This window comes from Aphelocoma coerulescens, chromosome 6 (genome assembly GCF_041296385.1).
Source record: "Aphelocoma coerulescens isolate FSJ_1873_10779 chromosome 6, UR_Acoe_1.0, whole genome shotgun sequence".
Taxonomy (NCBI): Eukaryota; Metazoa; Chordata; class Aves; order Passeriformes; family Corvidae; genus Aphelocoma; species Aphelocoma coerulescens.
The window spans coordinates 17,225,025-17,237,028 of NC_091020.1; the positions used below are offsets into that span (position 1 = coordinate 17,225,025).

The 12,004-nt window shown below is 45.1% G+C and overlaps 1 protein-coding gene across 3 annotated transcripts in view; it reads left to right on the top strand.

The window, feature by feature from the left end:
- Positions 1 to 5,493: 5,493 nt before the first annotated feature.
- GBF1 (golgi brefeldin A resistant guanine nucleotide exchange factor 1) overlaps positions 5,494 to 12,004 on the top strand; it is a 106,455-nt gene continuing 99,944 nt past the window's right edge. For 2 of the 3 annotated variants that reach the window (XM_069019478.1, XM_069019479.1), the window contains exons 1-2: positions 5,494 to 5,714; positions 11,254 to 11,359. In XM_069019478.1, coding sequence (XP_068875579.1) covers positions 5,707 to 5,714; positions 11,254 to 11,359 — 114 coding nt within the window. In that variant the 5' untranslated portion in view covers positions 5,494 to 5,706. Of the gene's footprint in view, positions 5,715 to 6,167; positions 6,255 to 11,253; positions 11,360 to 12,004 lie in introns of those variants that run through there. The other variant, XM_069019481.1, reaches the window with a different exon arrangement.

Consider the following 12,004-nt stretch of genomic DNA (forward strand, 5'->3'; position numbering starts at 1 on the left):
GCTGCTTGTAGTTTAGATTCCAGCCTGGCTTCTACTGAAGTTCACGGCAAAATCCCGGTGCAGGAGTGCAGGGTGCGATCACTCCTTGAAACGTCCCCAAATGCTTGTACCTGCTACAGCAAGCCTTGAATATGTTGGTACACACATTTTACTCCAACTAAACAGGTCCCCTCTCTTCCAGTGCTTACAGGGAGAAGTTTGTAGAAGCCGGGCTTAGCCTTTCTGTCCTGCTCTGGGAACCCAGGGGAGAGGTTTATCCCTGTCAGGCTCTTAGGGAGCTTGATGCACACATCCTACGGTCTGATTTTCTTGAGGTCATTCCCATGTCAACCTGCTCTCCAATTTATGATGTCAAAGGTCACCCTCAAGCTCTTCCACCGACATATTTTAAAGATTAGGAAATAATGTGAGAATAGCAGTGAATTTTAACCCTGAATGATTTACCAGCCATATTTATGGAGTCTAATAAATGCATAATATGACATATAGATATGTATGGGAAGACAAATGCACACGAAGCAACACAGGATGTAAAAAGAGGTTAAGCAGACCCAGGCATTATGGTTTACAGTTCAAAAACATGCACTAACATGTTAATTCAGTAGAAACACAGAGAGTTTAAAAGGAATCACAACGTTGACACACTTGCGAGAAATTACCATGTTTTTTTAATGGTAGTAACCTGGAGCTTGTGTTTGCCTTACTGCTCTTCTTCTTGCCAAAAATGACAGCAAGGTAGACCACATCTTTTTCTAGCTCAGATTTTAATCCACCCCGACATAGGCTTGCCTCCATTAAGAAAAGCAGACACTGTATAACAGCACTAGCATTTTCCACAGGGCAGTCTGTCTCTATCACCACATGCCACAGGGAAGTTGAAAATCCTGCACAAGGTCTGCAGCAATGAAGGGACCTTATTTTCAATTGCTTCCCTCTCCCTCCAAACCTTTCACCATCAGCAGCCTGCAGCAAATACAGTTTGTGCTTACACTTACAAGTAATAATGAAACAAATGTATTTTTACCTATTTTCCTTGGGTACTATGTCACAAGTTGTGTCCCTGTGGAGTACAGTGTAAAGACTGCTGGATTAGACCATCCAGGGACCTGCAGAAGGAGTCTGTCATCAAGGCATCCTCAGTGCAACTGCTGGACTGACCCTTGAAGGGTCTCTTTGGGAGGGAGGGCTCCAGTGCTTGTTGTTGAAATGTAGATCTTGTTGGTTAGTGCCAAGACCTCTTAGCTGTAGTGCATCTTGTCTTGCCAGCAGGCAACTTCATTGCTGGGGAAGAGAGCAAGGATTTCACGGGGTTCAGGAGACTGATATTACTATTTTAGATAAAATAAAATAGAAAAAAAAATGCGAAAGCAAACTAAACCAAGAGTGGCCCTGATTCATGTCTTGGCAGAGAGATGGGATATGCAAAATAAGGGAATTACTCAGCATCTTAGACACCCTTCCTTTTTCACCAGCTGGGAAGAGTTTGTTCTTAAAGAAGACCCTGTCTCTGCCACAGGCAAACGTGGTCCTCATGCTGGATGGGTCCACTGCTCTTGGAGAGTGGTGGAGCTGTTGATGATCACGGTTTCCATCTTTGTGTCTTAACTGATCTTTTAGCCATGCTGGGTCCATGCCATCAAATGCCTTAAAGATCAGGACTCAAGCTTGAATTTGGCTTGGCTTTCATGCCAAAAGGTGGCCTAGGGAGGAGAGGCAGGTTTGATGCACTTGTGGCAGCCAGGGCTCCCACTGCAGCATGCTCTTCTAGTTGGCATTTGACAAGCACTGTGGGCTTCCTGCCCAGGTGTATCACATAGCTGTAGTCTAGCCAAGAAGTGACAAAGATGTGACTAACCGAGCCCGGCTTGCTCCTGCCAAAAAGGCATGGCTTGCCTTGGCCAAGAAGAGAAAATGAAAACATTACATTGGGAAGTTCACTGGGGGAGTTTGATGTCACTGGGAAGTGCAGGAGTGTTCTGAAGACACAGGCTAAGCTGAAGAGCTGACAGGGTATTTATATATATATGCAGCTTTAATACTGTACTTTGTATCATTTGTACAGTTTTTAATAGTTGGTGTAGTTTCCAGAGAAGGGTTTTAATACTTTCAAGTGTTTCTGCAAAAGCAGCTCTGTTGCTTCAGTTGAAGGTCCTGACCTGGGTTCAGGTTGTGTCAGATGCAGCACATCAGTTTTCCTTTGGAGATTCTTCAGCTGGCTTTGGGCTAATCTCTACCTGAGTTTGCTCTGGAAAGGAGCAGCTGCTTAGAAACGCTGTGTTCTGCACATGTTCAGTAGTGGTTTTGGGATGCTTAGCTCTGGGAAGAGTGGCTGCACATAGTTTCTATCCATGACAACTGCTTGTACCTTCTGAGAAACTCCATCTTTATGCCCTTTTTTTGAAGACCTTACTAAGCCTCTGAGAAACAGCAAAAGCCTCCAAGAGGAGGGGAAGAAGTTTAATCTCTCTCAGACTACTTAACCTGCTAGAAAATTTTTGTGTTACAAGTGCTTATGGGTCTGATATCTGGGCTCTGAAGACAACCATGAACTGGTAGTGTCTGAGCAAAAGTAATGGACTATGCAGGGTTGGTGCAGGTTGCACAGGTGCAGGTGGTTGGCAGCGTGGATTTCTGACAGTCTCGTCAAAGGCAGGCAGTCGGTGGGACATGGAGGCACTGCTCTTGCAGGGGGCTGGCTGCTCAGGTGTCTCAGATGAAAGCAGGTGAGCTGACTAGGTACGTGGGCAAGGCCTGAGGGGATGATTGTGAGTGAGTTTGGTGAGTTTGCAGCCCTTCCATATTCTCCTTGTGGGCTAAGGAGGAATACTCGAGACAGAAGCTGCGGAAAAGCTGCATCTTTGCAGTGAAGATAAAGCCGAGCTTTCCTGCCCAGATAGCAGGAACCTGGGGGATTTGCACAGGCTGCTTGTCTGATCTTTGGTTTCGTTGTATCATGTCATGTGTAAGAACAAGTGCATTGTCTTGGAAATAAAGGGACAAGGGATTATCCTACACCTGGATCTTTTGGTGCAGAGTGCTCCCACTTGCCCACATGTGCCCATAGCTGTGCACCACTCATTTCAAACGCTGCTGGATCATGCAGTCCAGGCAATCCGGGCTTCCCCAATGCTGCCAAGCTGGGGATGCTGGTGCCACACTGTCACATCAGCAGGATTTTCTGTTCAGCCAGGGTGGTGCTGGGCTGTCCGAGGGCTGACTAACGCAGTGCTGTAGTGCGTGTGAGTGAACTCTCCTCCCCAGGCAGTGTGGGGCCATACCACATTGTCTTCTCTCCAGACAATGCAGTGCTGGATTGTAAGTAAAAATGCAAAGCACATTGCAATGTTTGCTCTTTATTAATGCACTAAGATGCATTCGGGTGAAGCAGAAGGCTCCTGCCTGGCTTGGTTTCAAGCTCCGTGACAGGCCTCCATAAGTAACAGTTTAGCAGGGTTCAATTCACCAGATCAGACAAGGTGGGAGCCTGAGCTATACAGCAGGCACTGGAAGGAACAAAAAGGCATGGAAGGGGGTCCAGACCCATTCTGGGCAGGTCAAGCAGGCTTGACAGACCTGGACTGAGCTGCAAGGTGTACAGTGGCTAAGCCAGCACCTGAAACGCCCTTTATGGAGCAGGGAGCAGATGGATGGAGTGGCAGATGAACTCCTGTGAATTTCAAAATGTCTGGCAAATACCACCAGGCTGTTAGCTGTTTGTCCCACTTTGGAGTGGGGCAAAAGGCAAGGAGAAAGGACTAGCAAATAATTTGCTTGTTCTGCAAACCTTCACTCATTGCTCAGGTGCATTTGAAATCTGGGCTCGGTGAGTATTTGACTGTCTGTTTTACAGCTGAGAAACTCAAGATAAACTGCATGTACCATGGCTGCAGCAGAGGCTGGAGGGATACATCTCAGCTTCTGAGCCTATGGCTAGACCACTGGGGCATGCCCTTTCTTCTTTCACCTCTAGTGAATATGGCTGCTTAATGCAGTTACAGCTTAAACTTCCAAATCCAAAGACTACATACTGCCAGGTAAAGCCCAGCTGAAGAAGGTTCCCTGGCGGTGTTAGAGCTGGGAGGTAATGGCAGTTTCAATAAGACACGTTGAATCTTGATCAGGCAATAGTGTGACAGCTATTGATATGTGACAGTATCTGGCCAGTTTTTAGGGTGGCATTGGAGTCAGCCTCAGATTTATATTTGGCTGGCCAGGGAACACTCCTGTTGGATGTTCCCTTGAGCCTTTGAGAACTTTCCTCCTTCAGTCACACTGCGGTAGATTGAAGTTGTGATTAAAAGTGAATGAATACTTCTTGACCCTTTCACCTTCCTCTTGTCGCATTTGTGTTTTCCCTACAAAGTGAAAGATTTTGGGGTAGCTGTTCCTTTAACCACTGTAACATCTGCCACAACCCATCCCCAGGCTGACCTGACTGAAGATCCTAGAGCTATAGAACTGTAGGGTAACTGCAAGGACCTTCTGTCCTCTGAGCCAAGTTCAGTGGGCAGAGGCTTAAACAAGTAGAGTGACCCCTGCAATTACTGCCTTTACGGTACACAGCATTGCAACTGGGGGCATACACATAGAAAGCGCCTGGGAAGGTGGGAGGAGCACCAAGAATTCATTTCGCCAAGCGCTGTATAGCTACAAAACTGTGATTGTTTTTGCTGCAAAGAGCGGGCCAATAAAGTGGCTTCATAGAGCAGTTAAACTCCATGGTGGTCTCTGTCTGGCACGATCGCTGGGCTGGATGAACTAAGGCTGCAGCACATGGCTTGTAGCCCAACTTGAGCAAAGAATCGGCTCCGTGCAGGTTTGAGGAGAGTTACTGGGGCGCAGGGCGGCGGAGAGGGGAGAAGCGGCGTGTGCTCCTCTGGCTGCCGTCGTGCGTGGTCTCGTACCGGCTGCACTCTGTGCTTTGTGCAGTGGCATTCTCCTGCTCACTCACGGGGAACAGCAGAGCTGTGACACAGCGAGGCGTTCACGAGGGAACAGAACGCTGGCAGGGGATCATCTCCCAAACGGCTCCCGCGAAGAAGCTGCAAGAGGCTGTAGAACAAGTTGGGAAATACTGGCGGCGCGCGGCGGAGAGGCACTGCTTCCCTCGGCGGGCTGTGCAGTGCCAGCGCTGTCACCGACACCGGCACAGCCCCCGCTCGGGGCGGCCCCGGCTCCCCACACGCCCCGGGGAGCGGCCAGGGGCGGCCCGGCCCACAATGCTTTGCGAGGGCAGCCCTCCCGCCGGCTTCCGCCCGGCCGCCCTGGCTGCGCGCGCTCAGGCGCGGCTGCGGCGCCGCACCGCACCGCGATTGGCCAGCGGCTCTGCTGGTTCTACCCTCTCGCCTCTCATTGGCTCCCCGCCGCTGTCACCGCAGGGCCCGCCTCCTCCGGTCGCAGTCCGCGTTCCCATTGGGCAACGCGGGGAACTGCGCGGCGCATCGCGCGCGGGTTGGCTGTCCGGGCTGTCCGTCTGCGCAGTAACCAGGCAGCGGGTCACGGTGCGCCGGTTTCCACGTCAGTGCGAGAGAGCGGGGCCGGTGTCTCTGCCCGTGCCCCGCGGACCCCGCGCTCCGCGGCCTCGCCTCCGCCACCGCCGGGAGGGAGGGGCGGACAGGGGGCGGGCCGAGCCCTCCCGCCCGCGGTGCCGCCCGCCCGGTTATGTGAAGCGGCCGCCGCCGCGGGGAACAGGCGCCGCCATTTTGGATGCGGGGGTCAGTGCCGGGCAGCGACCGCCTGTCGCGATACTGTCGCGGCGTGGGGGTGGGCGGGAGAGAAGCGGCGGCGGGGGAACCGTGCGGGGCCAGCGGGGGGCGGGGGCGGAAGCGGGGCAACCCCGGGGGCCGGGCGCGGGTCGGGCCGGCGGCCGGGCCGGGACTGACACGCGTGGCGGTGCCCACGGGGCTCGGGGCGCTCGGGCCCGCCTGGCAACCAGCGCCGTGGGCTGTGGGCGTCGGGGAGGAGCGGGGTCAGGGCTCGGGGCCGGGCAGGGTGGGCGCTGCACCTGCACAGGCACCCGCTCCCCGTGCGCCACGGTGGCTTGCTGCTTGAAATCGGTGGAGACAGGCTTTTCCTGGCACCTGGCCAGCTCCACGGCTGTTGCAGGGGAAAGCTCAGAGCTCACCTAGAGTGTATGTTATGAGTTCATCTGGTGGTGTGTTTCATAGTTCCAACAGTATGAAGTAATTGGAAGAAAGAAAATGCCCCTCACCATATTAACCTTAGGTTTCATTTTTGCCATGCAGTTTTGCCAGGTAAATGCGACTTGCTTTTCTCTTCTTGATTCCTAGGCCCTATCTCACTGTTGCAGCCGAATGTGGAGGCTTGGAGAGAAGTTTGTCCCTTTCTTCCTTTCTGATGTGCCACCTCTACCATGTTGCTACTGCTTATCTTTTAAAGGGCATTCTTAAATGCCTAGAATTTCATTAAATGCTCAAGACTGCACAGTTCGTTTCCATACTTATGAATTATTGCTTTATATAACATTCATCCAGGCTTTTGGAGGTAGCCTTTGGAGAAGCATCCTGAGTTCTCTGAACTTTTGCTGCCTGTGTTGCTTTTTGCAGAACAGCTGCTACTTGAAAAAACTGAGCAAGTTAAATTTCCCTATGGAGGTTCATGTACCTTCCATGTCAGGTTTAGGAGGAAGAAAAGGAGCTTTTTCATTGCCAGTTGGGCTTCTGGGAAACCTAGCTGGCTGTGAGATAGTCAGGAGTTGTTTGTGATTCGTAGTTGTGTATTCTGTTTTGGTAGCAGTGTATTGTATCAGGACTCTGGTGCCCAAATCTAGGTCAGAGGCTATGTAGATTATTCCTGCATTATCATAAACAGTGAAAATTTAGGTCAACCGAAGATTACTTTGAAATATTACCTTTCTGTGTTGTAGTTATGTTGTTTTTCATTACTGCTGTTTATTGGAGTAGTTTCATTGGGTTTAAATCAGTTGCCATAGCTGAAGGCTAAAGTTAATGATAGGAAGAAGTGACTGGATGGAAGTCTGCCAGACATTGTTGCTTCTGATGCTAACTCTTGCTTGTTTCCAGAAGAATTGCAGACATTTTGCTGCTGAAGAGGGAGTGTTTCCTAAAACCATACCCAAGAGTTCCTGTGGTAATACTCAGGAATCATTTGGGTTCCTATGCATTGGGATGTGTAGGGGTAACAGGTTCTGAGGTTGATGAATGGAGGGTTCAGTGCACGTGTGAAATAATATTTGCAGGTGTAAATCTTGTCAATGTTTTTATATGAAGATTCTACATGTGATGCTATTTCAGAAGTCTCAGAATAGTGATAATTATTGCCCATAGATCACTGTTGAAGGTTTTGAGAAGGTTATGAATATGAGCTTTTGTCCTTTTATGACATGATTAGGCATTGACCTTTTCCCACTTAGTGTTCCCAATGCTGTTATCAGTGAGGCTGTGAAAGTTAACAGCCTCCCTTCTTCTCGTGGTGGCCTGGGCACCTTGTTGCCTTGGTTTGGAGCTGTCATTTTCACTGTGCTGTGTTGAACTTCTGTGCAGGAGCATATCTGAGGACTAGTCTGCAGTTTTAAGCAGATGTATGAATCCATCTTGACAAAGAAATAGGAGTTTATATACAACTAACTGAAGGGTGAAGGAGCTAAAAAGCATTTGAAATTTAGTAGGTACCTTTTTTTTTCTTTTCCCTAACTTAAGACCACTGAACTGAATCCATTTGTTTCTATATTAAGTCCATTATCTTTTTTGTGTTTGATTAAAGATTGCTTGCAAGCAAGGCATGCATTCTTGATTTGAGGTCAAGAGTTACTGAAACAATGCCTTTGCTAGGGAGGTTGTTTCAAATTTTTTAATGATCTTCAGTATTAGTTCTGTTAACCTGTTCAACCAAGAGTTTTACAATATCCCATTCTTCAGACCATACCTTTGTAACAGTAAACCCAAATTCATGTTAACTTTTTTTTTTTTCTCTCTAAGTTGAACAAACATCTAGTGGTTTTGCTTGACTCCCACCATGCTCTTGTAAACCCAGCTCATCATTCAGTACTGGTCTGGTCAGTCACGTAATGTTTTTTCTCTGCTGCTTCATAGCGTTCATTTTTATCTTAAAACTTCTTTTAATACAGGACATCTATACTGAGCTCTAAAGTGTGATCAGTTGTTGCTTGTGGTGATGATACAGTTGAAGGAACACATACAGAAATAATCTAATAATTTAAAAGGGATAGCCTTTGGGAAGTTTGGAGTTTATTAAAGCTATATCCATCACTTGAAATAAACTTTTAAATTTTTACAGGGATGAATGGTTCTTTGGGCTTAGCTTACAAGGTGCATCTCTCTGAAAATAGTTGTCTATCTTTCCTGCTCACTCTGTAGTTGTTTTCTGCTTCCTTCTCCAACATGAATCTGCAAAGGTCCTTTGCATAAGTAAGGAAATTTGGCTTTGTGGTTAACTTTGGAATGTGTGTATGCTATTGCTTGGGTAGCTCCAAACTTAAATATAAAGCAGTATTTCCCTCCATCTCTACCCAGCGTTGGTGGGGAAGTGAGCTGTATGTCTGATGGTCAGAGGTCTGAGTGTGAATTTGCATCCCCAGCATGATAGGTTATTTCAGTTGCATTGGTCAAGAGAGTTTCTTGGCATGCATAAAGTGAATTTTTGTACGTTTGAATAAAGTTATATTAAATGGAATCTGCAGTGGGGAAAGGAGTGCATTTTCATTGAGTCTTCTCAGACAGTTAGCAATGAAATACTCCGCTAAGTTTTTCAGGGTTTTAATACATCAGGAGAGCCCTGCCAAGTAACAAGGAGCTTTTGCGCCCTTGCTTGAAAGGTTCGGGTTAAAAGGAAAAGGTGTATTTTGGAGGTTTTTGTCTATTTTCTTCATATTTTGCTACTTGCAGTTAGTTGGGCATTTTAAGTCTTCTACATTCAGGAAAGAGAGTTTAACAAAGTTTTTCATCTTAATTATTTTATGTTAAAAATAGAGGAAAAGAAATAGGAGTCCTACAAGCAGATTCAGTGGTATGCAGAAAAGCATTTGAGCTTTGGCATCACTTTAAATACTGTCAAAACTATTGAGTATCTATGTGTGTGCAAGGTTTGTAATACGTGTCTGGTATTTACATGCTTTTTGAAATAATGTTTCCTTGTCAGTTTGCGAAATGCCTGGAATGGTGCTACACAGTTTACATGTTCAACACTGTTTTGTAACAGTGTGACAGGAAAGTGAAGACAGGAAAAACTTAGGTTTGACAAATATGAATGTGTAAAGTATTTCCTCAGAAGTACTTCCCTGGACCAGAGTTTTGAACCCTGAAACTGCTGACGTAGAAATATGGAAAATAATGGAATTACTGAAAGAAAAAATAAATAAACAAGGAATTTTGCATGAGGAAGAAATCTCCCATTCATGCCTTTTACTAAAACAAGGACAATAAAGTGAAATAGAAAAAATTGTGCTCAATGACATTTCAATGCAATCATATGAATAATATATGGAATAATTTACTCTTGAGGATGGGAACATCTCTCAGGCATTAGCCACATGAGTAGGAAGTGTATTGGTGGTTCTGTTATATACTGCTGTAGAGGAAGGATATACACCTTTGCTCTTCAGGGCACAAGCAAATTCCTTGGAAGCACTATTTGTCTGTCATGACTGTTCTTACAAAATACTTTTGTCTTTGGCCTTAAATTATTGTCTTACACGTGGGAATACTGTTATGTATAATTAATTTAATGAAATAAACAATTTTGCCATAAGATTATTCATTCTATTGCAAACACCTGAAAAAATGAAGCAACTAATCTGATGCTATCCTTTGATAAGGTATCTTTTTATAATGATTTACTTTCTTTCCATTGTTTATGGAGTCCTGAAACAAACTAATCTGTTTCATTCAGGGGATATTTGTATATTTGAAGCATTGTTGATAATTCAGACGTTAATTAATGTGAAGCCTGACAGATCCAGGATGTATGTTCTGAAATTTCTGTGGTGGTCTTTCTGAGGTCTTGAGTAATCCACCAAAACTATTTTCTTCCAGCTTTGCTTTTGTTATGTGGGCAAAAGTCCTTCTCATATTTTCTGTATTTTATTACCCTCTTCCTCCCCTTCCCAGCTGAGTTCTTTAAATGAGCCTGTCAGATTGGAAGTGTTATGATCAATGTTTCACCTGTTTCCAATCTTTTGTTTCCCTATGGATGACCTGTTGTGATTCCAAGCTGGAGTGCTCATTTTCCTTTCATTCTTCTGAAAAAGTCTCAGTATTTGGCTACCATTTCAATAAATCCTTCTCATTTACAGACATGTTATCATCTGACTGTTTGGCCTCTTTATAAGTCCTGTTTATTATTTATAAACATCGTGTCTGTTCATTCCCCTTCATTCTTATTTCTTTATGCTTGACTGTATCTGGGCTACAGCTAATATAAAGAGAACAGTCCCATAGTAGTTCATTCTTCATTTCTTTTTTCTCAGACTATTACAAATATTTCTTGCTTTTAATTTCTTTCCCACTTTTCTGACTCTTTCTGGGTGCATCAGTTTAAGATTTTTCCCTGAAAGACCTCACACTACAGGAGAGTAAGTGTCTGCCTTTAGCTTTCTCTCTTTTTCTCCCTGTGTTCCATCCAGTTTTGTCTCGAGTTTTGCTCATTTCTTTGTGGGGTCTTATGCCTTTTTTACTTTCCTCCTTTCTTGAGAGTTTTGTTTTGTGAGGCAAGTGTGAAATCAACATCTGTTACAAATTACTTTATTTTGGCAATGTTTTAAGTCCCAAAGAAGTTTGCTCTGTCCAGTTTGTTCAACACACTGATGCTTATGTAAGAGTGTACAGGGTTAGCTTTGTGTTCCACGCAGGGCTGCAGGAATTTGCATAAATGCTGGAGATGCAGGTGTTACTGCATTGTCATGGATGTCTGTCCTGGTACCCCAACGCTTTATCTTTCTGTGAACTTACATAGACTGGAAGAAAAATGAGGAATGTGCCTTGGCAAAGTGCTCTCTTGCATTACAAAGATCCTATTAGAACTAACAATCTGCTCTCGTGGTTTCGAAAACACACTATGGAAAAGTGTCTTAATTTTTATGAAATACTTGTATTTGTTACATGCAATAACTTGTATTTAGTGCACGCACAAAACAAATCTGAAAGAGTTTCTTGCATCACTGCAGGCCTTCCCTTCATTAGGGTCAACTTCATTTCATCTGAGGAAGACAATTACCCTGAGAGGCTAGAGATTAATTTGAATTACCTTTATTTTCAGAATTGTCAGGATGGTGGATAAGAACATTTACATCATACAAGGTGAAATCAATGCAGTGGTGGGAGCCATAAAGCGTAATGCCCGATGGAGCACCCACACACATCTGGTAAGTTACCTTAAATTGTTGCTATCTGTAGCAGCAGGTAGAAACACCTCTGTCAGAAACCACTTGGCTTTGGAAAAGTACCTCAGTTTTTTTCGCACTTGTTATAGTACTTTTGTAAGTAAAGTTGGAATAACTTTCTACATTGCTTACATTGTTTTGGGCTTCTCATGTGCCAGTGACTGTTAAAGCTACAAAACTGGAAGTCTTTCTACTTTTTTATCCTGTAAATATGAAAACCCCACGTTGTATTTCACGTGGGAATCATCTCATTTAGCCTTTTATTGCCTGGGATATATGGTGTTATTTTATTTAGCACAATGTTTTTATGTATCTTTTGTACTTTCTTAGAGAAGACAGTCTTCATCATGAAAGCCATGAAATAAAAATTGGGGAAATCATTATATATAGAGTATTTTAAAATTTTTATATGACATAGTATCTCTTCAGCTCTCTTTTGTTGCTTCTATCTGTATTCCTGACTAAAACCGGTTAATACTTTCCAACCTGCTTTGGTAAAAGCCCTAAATACAGTGTTTCCAAGCCTAACCATGCTGCGGTGGGTTTATGGCTGGCACAGTGTAAATGTGTGGATGTGGCACACTGTATCAGTGGTGCACTTTGGAATGTCACATGAATAGCAGATGG